Below are 15,689 nucleotides of genomic sequence, written 5' to 3'. Positions count from 1 at the left end.
TATATTGTTAGAATGGAAACTTTCAGAGCTGCACGGATCTCATTTTATACTGTTAGAATGGAAACACTCAGAGCTGCATAGATCTCATTTTTATACTGTTAGAATGGTTGTCCTTGAAGCAGCAGAACAAAAGGATACAGTTTCTAGGTTCAGGTTGACTTTCCATTCGGGGGCTGCTCGGACTACAATATGAAGCCTTACAAGGCCAGTTGTGCACTGCGAAAGAGGTTTTATCTCCAGTGGATGGCTTGTGCTTTAGAGATTTTGTATTTATAGCTCATGTGGATGAAGAATGCCTGCCTGTCCAATTACCAGATCCATAGGTCCAATAATCCAATAAAGCAATAAGTTTGCAGGCACTCACTCAGTTCTCTTATTCTCTGGCTGAGAGTCAGAGAGACAGCACAAGAAGGTAAGGGCTTGCTTTATATTCTTTACTATTCAGGGCTTTTGTCCAGTTCTGTGCTACTATAGCAATCGTTATTGCCAAATGTGGGGAATGTTAGTATTGTTTAATTTATTTTTTTATCTGAGGATTTTTAAGATGTGTAATTTACTTTTGATTACCCTGAATAGCACACAGCAACAGGATGTATTTCACTAAACCCCTCAGAATTAAGAATATTAGAAACTACTCATATATATGAGTAGTTTCTAATGTTCTTAATTCTGAGGGGTTTAGTGAAATACATTCTTTTGCTGTGTGCTATTCAGGGTAATCATTGATGATACCACATTTGCATTATTATTTAACTATTTGATACATGGAAATAGAAAACCAATTTAATTATATGAATTCTTGGGTGATAAGGGTCTATAGAAGAATTAATCTATAATCCTTCAACTTAAAATACATTTGTCATGCCAATGATTCAGATAAAGTTGACAGTAAGTTTACAGAATATTTGCCTTTGTATTTAAGAGGAAGGCAAGGGTCATATAGAATTGCTGCAAAAATACAATGAAAATGTGTAACACACTGTAGCCAGGTAATTATTTGGATGTTATATAAAGAGTCTTGCAATGATGTATTTTACATGAATGTCATTTTTACTTATTTCCCAACCATTGTGTAGTTGAGGTTATCTTTCTTATCTGTAGCTTAATATTCGCCAAAGTTTGCGTCACCCCATGCCTGGGAGTGATGTTATCATTGAGTGTAGGAACTACACAGAGTTAGTTCAGAATCATTCAGTATTAAGTCAACCTAAAGTTCAGTTGAAATTAATAGGACTACAAAAATGCAGAACTATATCGTACTCTTGTAAATGCACATAAAAAAACACAACAAAACTGATAGATTCAAATATACAATGACAGGAAAAAACATTGAGCATGATAGCACACTCGACACCCTGAACTAACATATAGTCAGAAGTAAGGCGAACATCTCAAAGAGGATTTTGTAGTTCAATATTCAGGATGCTTTGGTCTTTCATTCAGGACAGTTAAAACTTTCCTAACCTGAAACAAAGGGTAAGAATATAAGAAGTTGCTTTTGTTACAAATTCTGCTGGTATAAAAGTGTTACTGGATATTAACTACTTTTTGGATTATATAGTAAAAGGTTTAGTTATAATAAGGCAGATGTATGGAGTGGTGTGTGAACAGGATGGCTTTGTAGGGGTGACGTCAGACCAGAAATAGACTCCAAACACTGATGAATGGTGGTGAGTTTTATTGCAAATAATAACAAACAAAAAGGTTTAAACAAAACAGGACACGGCCCTTGAGGCCAAAATAAAAAGGTAAACAAAACGGACAACACTAAACAAGACAGTGGACGAACAGACAAACAAGTACAGTGCTGGCACTTCCAGCACGCTGTAGCAATTGTTCTCTCAAAACCCCAAAATACTGCTTCTCTCTCCCGTTCTCCACTCACGAACACACAACCCCGAGTGAGTGAAAACATGCAGCTTTTATGCAGCTGTACCGAGACTCGATTGCTAATCAATCATTCAATTGGTGTCTCGGTACAACTGCACGTGAATTAATAAAAGTGCAATTCCCTGTGCTCACATGTTATTTTACTTGCACGTGAAGTGCTGTGCAATCCTTGTGCCTAAATACAAATATACATTTTAAACACTTATGCTCGTAACCCATATTTACATCCTGTGTATTTTATACATAAACACCAACATTAACACACTACAGACAACATAAAACACTTATAAACATAAAGGGGCAGGACACTCCGCCACAGGTGTGACAAAACAACTTTTTCAATTACATTTATTGGGATCTGTGTTCTAGTTTTCTTACCATTGTTTATTATAAGCCAATAAAAAAATAAACTGGCATCAGAAAAACAAATGTTATGTTACAGGCAATACATAAAAACAAGTATATAATATTCGTAAAAGAAGACAATGAAGAGAACATTCAGAAAATATCAACACCAATCTGTATTCCTTTTATATCTCTTTGACTTAGTGATTTTTGAGATCAATTTCAATATAATACAGAGCAGATATATATTCTAAATGCATTGCATCAGAAAGCAAATATGTGGACTACACTGAAGGAAATAACCTAGTCTTACTTTCATTTAATCAACACATTAAACCTTCTTTTATAACTTAACTCATAAATGTGAACAGAAAACTCCCGCCTGTATCAGTTCTCTGTTAAATGCTCTCCTGTGTGTTCCTCAGACTCAGGTTATTCCAGAATGTGCATGGCATCGTCTACTGGGCCCGCTGTGAGGTGTCACAGATATATTTATTATTATAGACATTGGATTCCACATACGTTTGGCACAGAGCCACGTGTTTTATTGTTTTGGCAGGCATCTTTTTAGTAGAGAAGCAAGCTCTCCCCGAGGAACACGGTGAAGCCTTCTCTAAAATCAGCTCTAGCTATCGCAGAAAATGCAATTCTGTTGAAGACCATTTGTGAGAGTGTTGGGAGGGTGATGGGATAAGCAAGCAGAGATACTGCAAGTTTTAATAAGAAGCACACAGGGTGAGATCAGGGCAGTGGCAGCTGGTGGGCAAAAAAACAAAACAAATGGGGAGGCAGAAAAAAGAGGGCTTGGGTTCCCATTAAGCTCCCAGCAACAGTAGAATCATATTATTGTAATCTGACTGACAACACTTTTCATATTATTATTATTATTATTATTATTATTATTATTATTGTGTTTATTTATCTGGCAGACGTCTTTATCCAAGGTGACTTACACGTGTTACAGGGCAGTACTGTATGGGTTACAATGCAAGATTCATATTTAAATACTGTATAGTTTACAGTAAGTGCAAATAATACTACTAAAATACAATATGAACTATGATGCAACCAGTTAGGATTACAACAAATTATATATACTACAATGACATATACAGCAATAGTGCAAGAATAGTGCCTCAGCTGAGGATCCAGTAACCTTGTGCACAGGTCAGGTAAGTCCAGTGCATTCAGATCAAGGGATCTACAAGTGCAGTCTAAACAGGTTGTACTGCAATTTGGCTTTTAAACGCATTTTCTCTACTAGCCAACAGAGAAAAGAAATCAGTAGCCCATCATAGTTTATTCTAATATACTTAACTGTTACACACCGTGAGCGTATATTTAAAAATGCACTGAATACAACATGAATACAGCATTTAGATTTCAAGACCATGTCACTAACATACTTTGCATACAATATTTTCTAAACAAAGATGTTAAGGCTGAGAAAGGCAGAAAAAAAATCAAGCACATCCTATCGACTTAATTTACTAAACTAAAACCCAGTCACATTATAAGATACACAAACGGTACTACTGAATAATCGTTAACACAGGAAATATTTATTGTATACTTGTAATTGTAAGGCGGTTACAAGCTCATAAGTGCCATCAATCAATAATATAAACAAACTTACCATTTTACTTTAAACATTACAAATATGTCTGCGTAGTCATAATACAAACCAAACAAATAGTGTTCATTTGTTTATCTCCGAGTTAGTCTTTGTCATCTGGAGGGCTATTGCAAATTGATCTTTACTTTAGAACCACTGGCTAAATTGTTGTTTTTTAAGAAAGGAAAAAAAAAAACCTAAATATAATTCTAAAACTAACAATAAACGACTTGAGACTACCACGCTATAATGCGATAATGCTAATGACGACCCCGAGGAAAGCTTTCAGCAGCCCAGTATTCGTGTGTGCTGTATTTTTTGCAAGCCTCCAAAATTTAACGAAACTCAATCAAAATAATTGCTCGGGAGATACGATTAGTGGGTAGATTTGGTGTATAGACAACAATCACATGATAGAAGTTTACAGTAAAGAGTTTTGTTTTCTTGAATCAGTACTGAACTATGAGAAACATGGCCGCTCTAATTCATAAGGTTTGTTTCAGACTTAGGCAGACCAATAAAGGATATTGGCTCATCTTGTCCTTGTTTATTTCTACTGTCTGCCATGTTCTAACTTATTTATTAATTACTTAGTTAAATATTAAATACATTTTCATTAGTCTATTTAACACAATTCTGTAATTAAGGTTCCGTTCTAAATATATCAATTACAAGAGGTGTTAGGTCATTTTAGCCTATAGTATCTGTCACTGACATGAATAGTGATTATACAAAAGTGATTTCTGAGTATAAAACTACCAAGAAACATTTTAGGTTCAGATTGGAGCGTTTTAATTTTGTTGAGTAGTTATATTTGTTCAAATTATCTAATTTCTCTGTGGTAATTTACTTTTGCCTTTGCATGCTTGAAAATAGGACCTGGTATGTTTATTTTGAATAAACACATAAAATTTAGTCACCACTTAATTAAAGTAAAAGAGGTTTTGTCCTGAGGGTACAGCTGCTGTTTACATCAAATGGATGCAAACGGCTTGATTCAATAATATTATAATCAGCATCGACAACAGCAAGTACAAAAAGCATGTGCTTCTTTGAAGCCAGTTTATTTCACATCACAAGGAATACACGTTGTTCTGCAAAGGAATGTTAATGAATAAATACTATATAAAATGTTCCTTATGAGCCTTATTTTCTTATAAAACATTTATAGAATGGAAGATTTCATTAGCAAATATGTCTTTGAAGCACGCAACACATGCACTGGATGGATCAGATGATGATGCTGCCAAACATAAGAGTAAAGTATTTTTATTTGTGAAAGTGATGAATGCTTTACATATTTGTTTTTGCTTCATTTACGTCTAACTTTGTCAGCGATAGTGCATCTGTAAGATATAGTACTTAGTGCCCAGTTCAAATAAAGCATTACTCTTTGCCAGGTTGCAGAGTGATTCATTAGTGTGTTTTTTTCATTTTGCTACAATTTGTAGAACTGCAGTAAACAGACATTACATTATTATATAAGCAGCTCCCTGTAGTGGAACAGAAATGAGGTTATCCTGGCTTAAAATAAAGTCTAGTTGGTATAAAAGAGTGAATCCAGTGAAATTGTGAAAAACAACATATCTGAGAAGTAGGACACAGACAGACCTTGGCAAGGCAAATTAAGTATTTTGAAAAATAAAAAAATAACAAAAAATGAATAAACCTCTGGAGTGGATGCTGCCTGCTGCCACCTCCAGTCAGCCTTAAAAGAGACTTCCCAGCTTTTGCTTCCATATATGGTAAAATGATAGAGAAGGGGTTTCAAGCAGTTAAGAGCAGAAGAACACTCACTGCTTCTGATAAAGATACTAGAGGTGCTGGCTTGTGCAGACGCTAGAATTCCAGGGAGCAGCCATTGAATAATACATATGTTCTGCATCTTCAACTGTACACTCAACCAGACTGGTTCATGGCTGCGACAGTCAGTGCTTCTTTGAAAACACGTTACACAGACTGCTGCTGATTTGTGAGTAGACCGTAATACAGCACTCAAATCTCTCTTGTTTCAAAGTAACAGTTCTTTATTTACCATGATACCTGTTCAAATAGTGTTAAATAGCCTTTAACATCATTGTTTTTTATAAATTCTGATTTGGAGACAAACACATTGTAAATGCATATGTATATTTGTGTCTTTGTTTCTGTGAATGGTGATATTATGTTGCAGTTGATGTTTGTACACACTGTAGTAAGGAAGGAATGTAAAGCACTGAGATGTGTAAAGACAAGATCAGCTTATAACAACATGGTACAGTGCTACCCAGCTAGTTTATATAGTACTGCTAGCCAAAAGAGTTGCATCACCTACAGTTTTAGGGTTGAGACACAATTAAAAAAAAAAAAAAAGTAGATTAACACAATTTGGACCTTTTATTTAACACTGTGTAATCAAAGAAAATACTGGAAGCTATTACAGTATTTTTCGTTAAGTATATATATATAACTACAAAACAGTATGTAATTCAATATGTTAACATAACATTATTCAGCAGGTTTCATTCGACTTTATGTAGCAAAATGAGTTAATTCTGGAAGGTGACGCAAAACCTTTGGCCAGAGCTGAACACCACCAATTCAAGAATGATGCCATGTGCATCCGGACTATCAGGGTAAAAGCTAATGGAGTGGGGGGAGGGGGGGGGGGGGGGGTACCTTACAATTTGCGCATATGCAATTAAAGAACATTACTTAATTGAGATAAACAGAACATATAATACAAAAATAATGATTTTATAAAACAGTACATTTACTCAAAATTCACACACCTCCTTTTAAAGATATACTTTTATATAAATCATTACAATGAAGAACTTAATTGAAATTGAGTTAAATCAGCTAATAAATGCTGTGCTGTAGGGTTCTATGTACGGGAAGCATCTGCACGCAGGATGAGATGTGCTGGAGTCAGGACAGAGCCATTAACTAGAAATGATTTATAACGACTATCTGTACAGCCTTATTCTCTGAAAAATGTGTGTAAAAAAAAATGACAGGTAACAAATGATGCACTTCCTTGATAGGATTGTAAATACGTAATGATGCGGTTGAATATTTATCTGTAAAGTAATCACTCCCTTTTTGTTGCTCAGGTGAGAGAAGCTTCCCAGGTGTCAGGATGACTGAGAGGTATGACTGCCACTACTGCAAGGAGTCCCTGTTTGGGAAGAAGTACGTCCTTCGGGAGGAGAGTCCATACTGTGTCAAGTGCTATGAGAGCCTGTACTCCAATACCTGTGAGGAATGCAAGAAACCCATTGGCTGCAACAGCAAAGTATGTCACACTGCTCCCGCCCTCTAGCAGTCAACCATGTGTGCTATTGGTAGAATGCACTGGTAGGACATTACAAAATCCATAACTTAGCCAGTCTGCTGTATCCTTATTTAGTGTCATTTTTATTACTTTTAGTTATTTAGTACAATATGTATTAGTTATCATTAATGCTCTGTTATGCCCCACTTTCCCCTCTGCCATGACTTTCACAAAGCCACCTAATAATAATCTACAAGTAAAAGTTACACATCATTTTATCAAAGTGGAAAGATTCCATTTGCCCCACAGAAACTAAAGGCTTCTGATGAGTTAAAGCTGGTGTTATTTAAAGTGGGGAATGATACATAACCCAATTCATTGGTATGCATATTGTTTGAACTCTCCTTGAATCAGCTGGTGTGTAAAAGAGCAGAGCTGGACCTGCCCTGGGCTGTCAGATCTGTGCCGCATCGATTTTACTGCAGCCCAGTAAGCAGTCATGCAAGGCACATCCCAACAGCTGTGAAAGACAAACCTTTCTTCAGAGCCACCATAGTGCCAAATAACCAAAGAGACATTGAATACAGTTCAATAGATAACTAAGTGGTTTCCTCTCTCCATCATCAGGACCTAGCTCAACAGAGGATAGAAAGACATGTATTGTAATATGAGGGACTTTTTCTTTTAGTAGTACAATATAAATATGTTGTGGTTTACTGGTATGAGTGGGGACCAAAATCAGGTTCTAGTTAGGGCTAAAGGTGTACAGTAAGCCCCATACAATTAACAAGGAAATGCCTGTCTAAATGCCAGAAGCATCAGAACTACATTTAGAACTAGAAGCACACATGTCAACTGAAAAGTATGGCGCTGCTGGAATTACAGAAACTTGGCCTAACGCTGAGGTGGCTGCATGGTGGGTCTGCAGTGTGTAAAGAAGCGGCCGGCTGACAGCACACACTTCGAAGTACAGCGTGTGTTCGTCTTTGCCCCAGTCAGCGTGGGGGTGGTAGTGGTGAGCTGTGCCTAAAAATAATTGGCTTTTCTAAATTGGGAGAAAATGATAATATATGTTTTCTGGTGATGGGGAACTACTACTACTACGTATCTTTCCAACAAAAACTCCATATTTGTGTGCTGGCTGGGAACCTACCAGTTAACAATTCAGAACTGTGGTTGTAATATGCCTGCTTGGAAGCAGTGCTGTAGGTCTATATTCTTTAGCTTTTAATTTACAAACATCAAATAGAAATGATAAAAAACAGCCCTAATGTGACAATGAACTTTACCAAATCATAGGGAAAATGTTTCAGACTCCAGCAGGGGTTGGGTGTATAAATTAGAAACAGAAGTCAGTTATATGGGTCTTATTAATGGATTTAGGAAATTTTCCATATTGCAAAATAACCTTCCTGCTGGGTAGTTGATTCATCATGATGGAATTTATGAAAACTATTTCTATTCTGCTGCTCCAGAAACTAATCTCAACAATGTACTCTGTTTGGATGTTGAAAATTCAATTGCAACACATGTTGTTAATCATGCTTTTGGCATCCACAAACCACTTTAGTGGAAACATTGTTTGTAGCTCTGTTTATAAAAACCAGACAGTGCTGCATTGACATTTTACATCTCCTGTGGAGCATCCATTTTAGAACTGAATACTATATATGCATTATTCAAACTTTGTCTGTGTCATCAGCTTCCTGTTACAAATACTTTAGGATTTGTTATGCTCAGTATTCATTCCAAATCTACCACTGAAGATCAAAATCATTTTACTCCACAGAGCTGGGTGGGGACAATGATTTCTGTGCCCATCCTTCCATTGATTCTTTATTAGATCACCTGCCAAGATGCCCACAGTCCCAAGTCTTGTATTTAATGTATTGTAGTACAATATATATTACCCAAAACAATGTCTGATTCAATGTGACCACTTATATGAATGAATAAATATAGAATAATTATTAAGTCAGAGCTGGGTGGGGACAATGATTTCTGTGCCCATCCTTCCATTGATTCTTTATTAGATCACCTGCCAAGATGCCCACAGTCCCAAGTCTTGTATTTAATGTATTGTAGTACAATATATATTACCCAAAACAATGTCTGATTCAATGTGACCACTTATATGAATGAATAAATATAGAATAATTATTAAGTCATGACCCCACTGGCTCCTATCTTGTGCACAAAGAAGATCATATGCAAACAATTCCAGACTATAATGGTAAATTACCAAAGGGAAAATATAAACAGCTAGCTTAGAGTAAATGTGTTTATCTTAATTCTTCTTCTAGCAACTTCATTCCAAAACAATAAAACACTTTATTTTGTTGCAACATGATTTACATTATCTTTATACAGTATGCATCACAGGGCTACCTTATCATTCTAAGAGTTTGCACCCGTTTTAGGTGTCTCGAGCCTTACAAAGAATGCAAAAGACTGCACTCTTAAAACATATACAATATATATATATAGCTATAATCTTAAAAAAAAAATGTTTTCATGATTCTCACCATTATCAAGCAACTAACACTAAGGCACTGCTGTTCTGTTCCAGGACCTGTCCTACAAAGACCGCCACTGGCATGAAGACTGCTTCCATTGTTTCCAGTGTAAGCGCTCACTGGTAGACAAGCCCTTCTCTGCCAAGGAGGAGCAGCTGCTCTGCACCGAGTGCTATTCCAATGAGTACTCCTCGAAATGCCATGAGTGCAAGAAGACTGTTATGCCAGGTCAGTCTTTTTATCAATTGGTGGCACAGAGGGTTGAGAGCTTGAGGATCATCCATAACTTCAAAAACACTCACTGACTCGAAGGAAACTCAAGTACACAAACATTGTGGCTGCTATAACCTTTATCAGTGTAATGATGAAGGCACTGGCTGAAATGTTGGTCTACTTGACGTACTTTCTAATGTTTTAATAAAGGACTAAGAATTAAATTAAATTGAATTGAATTAAGTTGAGCCACCAAGCGCAATACTGGTACTGTTTTATGACTTTGTTTTTAAATTCGTCTTATATTTATAGGTGCCCTGGGTTATGCTGTTGTATTGTTATGTATTTTTTCCCCATTTTGTTTGTGCTTTGCTTGGTTTCTTAAACAGGAATTAGATCTTTTTCCAAACGGGACCAATTAGTTCATTCTTTTTGAGCCTGGAAACTTCCCCAGGCACAAGAGCTGAAATGAAGTGTGTGACATCTCTGATAGGACAATAACATGAATACTTCCTTACTGCCACTATTTACATGTTGAATAGATCATGCAAAACATAGACATTCTTTTATTTGTCAGGCACTCGTAAGATGGAGCATAAAGGCAACAGCTGGCATGAGACCTGTTTCATCTGCCAACGCTGCCAGCAGCCCATTGGAACCAAAAGCTTTATTCCCAAGGACAATCAGAACTACTGTGTGCCATGCTATGAGAAGCAGTTTGCTATGCAATGTGTGCAGTGCAAGAAGGTAGGTACCTAAAAATATTGTGGGCTGGGTTTTATATAACCCAAATTGAGTCTCTATGTTCTTAGTGTTACGCTGTAGATATACAAATGCATTCAAATAGACTCTGTGATGACATTCAGATGAGCAGGTGCCTACCCCAATGAGAAGTTTGTTAAGAGAAGCAGGAGAAAACTGTTGGTTGACTGTCATTATGAATTATGAAGCGTGCGGTTTCAGATGAACGGAAGTGCAGTTGTGGCTGCAATTCATTAACATATAAATGGAATTTTAGAACACTAGTAGTTACTAGTAAAAAATCTACCAGTTTTAAAATGTAGTGCACAAACAGAAAAGTGATTCTAAACAGTATGTTCACAAATAGAGCACCAGACATTTAATACAATGTGAGCAGTTGGCCTGTAGGACTCTAATCAGTAGCCATTCTACCCCTATTCCATTGCAACATTTAGAGCTGAACGATAAAACCTTTTTTTTTTTCAATGATCTATTCAGAGCATTAGTAATGGTAGCCTTGTCCTTCTTCCTTGATGTTGCACTTGATGTTAAAGTCTAACTGGTGTGCTTTCTGGCAGCCCATCACCACAGGAGGAGTGACTTACCGTGATCAGCCCTGGCACAAGGATTGCTTTCTCTGCACAGGATGCAAGAATCAGTTGTCTGGACAGCGCTTCACTTCTCGAGACGAGTTCCCTTATTGCCTCAACTGCTTCTGCAACCTGTATGCCAAGAAATGTGCAGGATGCACTAATCCAATCAGTGGTATGTCCTGTTTTTATCCATTCTCCCAGTGAAGAAGTCACTTTGAAGTCCGCTTTGCCCTTGCAGGGTGTTGAAGTGAGTGGTTGTAATGTTGAAATGAGTGGTTGTAATGTGTATTTGAAATTGTTACATCACTTTACTAGACTAGAGTTGTGGAGTACATTTTTGGGGATTGATACATCCTCTCTACAAATATGAATTTACTGATACAAAACAAAACTGGTACTGTAGTACCAGTAGTATCCCTAAGTGGGTATTGCTAGTCTTATTTTCTGTTTTATTTATTGATAATTATCTAAATGAAACAGACTGCTAGCATTTCTGGGTTTACAGTTTTAGATAAGTGGATACACTAATAATTACTAATTTCGAAACGTCAAATTATTAAATACACATAGAAGGCATTCATTTTAAAATCGTACATTTAAAAAAAACAGGTAGAAAATATAGGCAGAATGCAATGCTTTCAATGAATTGTGCTTTACATGAAATCTCCCATTATTGTGTACAGATGCAATGCAAGGACTGTAGGCTGAAGATACAAACTTGCTATGAGAGATATGAGATGAAAAAATAGCATGAGTTACCAGAGATGGCGTTATGCAGCAGAATATGTGTTGCATTAATTGTATCTGTATATCACTGCATTCACAGGAATTGGAGGAAGCAAGTACATCTCCTTTGAAGAGCGTCAGTGGCACAATGACTGCTTCAACTGCAAGAAATGTTCCATTTCCTTGGTGGGGCGAGGCTTCCTTACAGAGAGAGATGATGTCCTTTGCCCTGAATGTGGCAAGGATATCTAAAACCACTAAAAAACATACTGTTACGAAAATGCCTATAATCAATTCTAAGTAATAATAAAACCTACTATACTTCTACTAACAAACAAACTATTTGAGTGAATATAGAAAATCCGTAACTAAACTAACGTCTGAAGTTCATGTAGTATGGTAGAAGCACTGTGCAGAGCTGATGCGTGCACTAAAATGAGATTTCCTCTGAAAGTATTTTATGTGTTAGCATGTGCAAATGTTTGATATGCAATATAACACAATATTGGTACAAAGAATATTCTACTGCCTTTTTGTAAGTGAATTGTAGATCTCAACATTTTAAAAACCCATAGAGCAAAGTATCTGTTTATGTGTATTTGGTAAAGTGGTACACAGTTATGAAGAGTTTTATACTGATAACCCATATGAAAAAAAGAGTATAGTGCCAATAAGTCTATAATATACTGCAGTGCCCTGCACTACAGTAGAAATCAATATTGTTTTGCATGGTAATACAGTGTAGAATTATTTACATGGGAATTAACAGTTAGTGAATGGTATGTTTTATTGTGAAGGAAAAGTCTAACAAAAAAGAGGTTGTAGTTGAAGCCCCAGGAATACATCAGTTTTTTATGTAATCGTTTGTGATGCAATTTTAGCAAAGTCACGGTGTTGCTTTTGTTTTTAATGCACTGTTTTTTCAGTATTAATAAATATTTTAAAATTGTGTTTCTGTGCTCTTCATGTTTTTATTCCACGTCTATTTACCATATGTGAAGAGGCTGGTTGGTGATGACGTCAGACCTGGAAGAAGATGGACACAGTCACCACTACCTGCGCGTTTTAATAATGAATACAAAGTTTAAACAAAACACTTCACAAAAAGAGATGGTACACTGGCCAAAACACACACTGAACAAACACTAAAGACAACAAGTATCGCGCTGGTATTAAGCCAGCACGAGTAGCAATTGTTATTATTCTTTTTAATTTCTCTGTAATCACGTTCCAGCCTCTGAACAACCAACCTCATTCAACCAAAGCTGTGTGTTTTTGTGCGTGTGACCGTCTTCAAAGTAGTAATAAATTCATCAATCTGGAGATGGTCACATTCTGCATGAGTTTAGAATGCATGCATCGTCCTCTGCGCCAATTTAATCGGTCAGCGAACTGAAAAAAAAAGAAAAAAAAAAAAACAATAGCTCGGGCCTAGCGTCCCTCTCAAGTCTCGGGCTATCCTAGCACGGCTGCTCTTGCCCTCGACAACCATGCCAATTGAATCGGCTGCTTACCTCAGCAATGACTGCAATTGAGAAACAGCGCCCACCTGGCCCAGGTTGACCCAGAGTCGACGTGAACATCTTCAATGCGGCCTACAACTCGGCCCCGACCATGCCTACCATATGCACCGGCCTTGGAACAGGTCCACCCGGCACCGACAGCGTGTTCTTTCAACGCCGATCCCAACACCGATTGATTTGGCACCGGGGAATAGCTTCCAGGCCGTCTACAGCCCGGCACCCACTGCGCTACACGTAGGCATCGACCTCGGCGCCAATTGACTCAGCACCGACCGCGCACATCTCCACGCCGACCTCAGCACCGACCGCGCACATCTCCACGCCGACCTCAGCACCGACCGCGCACATCTCGACACCGACCTCAGCACCGACCGCGCACATCTCCACGCCGACCTCAGCACCGACCGCGCACATCTCCACGCCGACCTCAGCACCGACCGCGCACATCTCGACACTGACCTCAGCACCGACCGCGCACATCTCGACACCGACCTCAGCACCGACCGCGCACATCTCGACACTGACCTCAGCACCGACCGCGCACATCTCGACACTGACCTCAGCACCGACCGCGCACATCTCCACGCCGACCTCAGCACCGACCGCGCACATCTCGACACTGACCTCAGCACCGACCGCGCACATCTCGACACTGACCTCAGCACCGACCGCGCACATCTCCACGCTGACCTCAGCACCGACCGCGCACATCTCGACGCTGACCTCAGCACCGACCGCGCACATCTCCACGCCGACCTCAGCACCGACCGCGCACATCTCCACGCCGACCTCAGCACCGACCGCGCACATCTCCACGCCGACCTCAGCACCGACCGCGCACATCTCGACACTGACCTCAGCACCGACCGCGCACATCTCGACACTGACCTCAGCACCGACCGCGCACATCTCCACGCCGACCTCAGCACCGACCGCGCACATCTCCACGCCGACCTCAGCACCGACCGCGCACATCTCCACGCCGACCTCAGCACCGACCGCGCACATCTCCACGCCGACCTCAGCACCGACCGCGCACATCTCCACGCTGACCTCAGCACCGACCGCGCACATCTCCACGCCGACCTCAGCACCGACCGCGCACATCTCCACGCCGACCTCAGCACCGACCGCGCACATCTCCACGCCGACCTCAGCACCGACCGCGCACATCTCGACGCTGACCTCAGCACCGACCGCGCACATCTCCACGCCGACCTCAGCACCGACCGCGCACATCTCGACGCTGACCTCAGCACCGACCGCGCACATCTCCACGCCGACCTCAGCACCGACCGCGCACATCTCCACGCCGACCTCAGCACCGACAACGCTCGCCTCAACACCGATCACGGCACCGACTGAATCGTTTAAAAAAAATAAAATAAAAAATGCGTCTGCAGGCTGCTCGTTGAGCATAGCAGTTTGGAACAACAACAACTGCAAACATGTCAGTGCGGTCAACTGGATCAGCGGGCTTCTACCAGTGTGACCGGTGCTCAGCCAAGCTGCCCAGGCAGGATGAACACAGATCCTGCGCCAGGTGCCTCGGGCCAGAACACGCGGCCAAGGCACTGGCAGGTGAGCTGGACTGCTCTGGCCTGTAGGAAGTTCTCAAGGAGGACAAAGAGATGGAGAGCAGCCCTATCCCCAGCAGAATCTCTCTCCTCAAGCCAGGGGAGAATGAGATCGGTGGTCCAAAAGCCTCCGCAAAGGTCTTCCAGGACCCCCCTGCTACAGTGACCAGGGAACTCTCCTTCATAACCGGGTCACCCTCCTCTTCCCCACCACTGGTACAGAGGCGCAGGCACCTCTCAGGGGAGGCGAGATGGTCACCGCCGAGGCGGTACCACTCAAGGGGACCCTTACCAGGGGACAGTTGGTCGCCATGCAGGTACCGCCCCCCTTCCCTAGATGACAGGAGGTCGCCATGCAGGCGCTGCTCCCCTTCACCACGCAGGCGCAGACATTCGCCATCTCTGTTGCCTCGGAGGCAAAAGCTCGGCCGAGCGATGCTTTGCCGAGCTGACGGAGACTGTGAGGGCTCAGCAAACTATGCTGGAGACCCTATTAAAATCCCACGGCAGGCTGCCCCCTACCACCAGGCAACCCCAGCCCCCACAGTCTTGTTCCCCATCCCCTCTGCCAAGACCACCCAGCCTAGGCGAGCTGTCCTTCACGGCGTCCAGGTTCGGACGTGTTGGACCCAGCCACCTCGGTTGGGCAGGTCACAGTGGGGAGCACCCTGCCGCCCTTGCCACATGTGTCCCA

General features: G+C 40.4%; 1 protein-coding gene across 2 annotated transcripts; it reads left to right on the top strand.

Moving 5' to 3' along the window:
- The first annotated feature begins 306 nt into the window (after positions 1-306).
- On the top strand, positions 307-12,846 carry LOC121328078 (four and a half LIM domains protein 2). Of its 2 annotated transcripts, none has more exons than XM_041272557.1 (6): positions 307-412; positions 6,946-7,127; positions 9,676-9,850; positions 10,413-10,582; positions 11,155-11,341; positions 11,996-12,846. In XM_041272557.1, exons 2-6 carry the CDS (start codon positions 6,972-6,974, stop codon positions 12,145-12,147), a joined length of 840 nt encoding a protein of 279 aa, XP_041128491.1. In that variant the 5' UTR covers positions 307-412; positions 6,946-6,971; the 3' UTR covers positions 12,148-12,846. The 2 variants fall into 2 exon arrangements, with proteins under 2 accessions (XP_041128491.1, XP_041128492.1); XM_041272558.1 differs by lacking the exon at positions 307-412 and adding an exon at positions 5,648-5,822.
- The last annotated feature ends 2,843 nt before the right edge of the window (positions 12,847-15,689 follow it).

Source organism: Polyodon spathula, chromosome 15 (assembly GCF_017654505.1).
Source record: "Polyodon spathula isolate WHYD16114869_AA chromosome 15, ASM1765450v1, whole genome shotgun sequence".
Taxonomy (NCBI): Eukaryota; Metazoa; Chordata; class Actinopteri; order Acipenseriformes; family Polyodontidae; genus Polyodon; species Polyodon spathula.
Note: the sequence above shows the minus strand (reverse complement) of the source record. Positions and strands in the feature narration are given on the sequence as shown.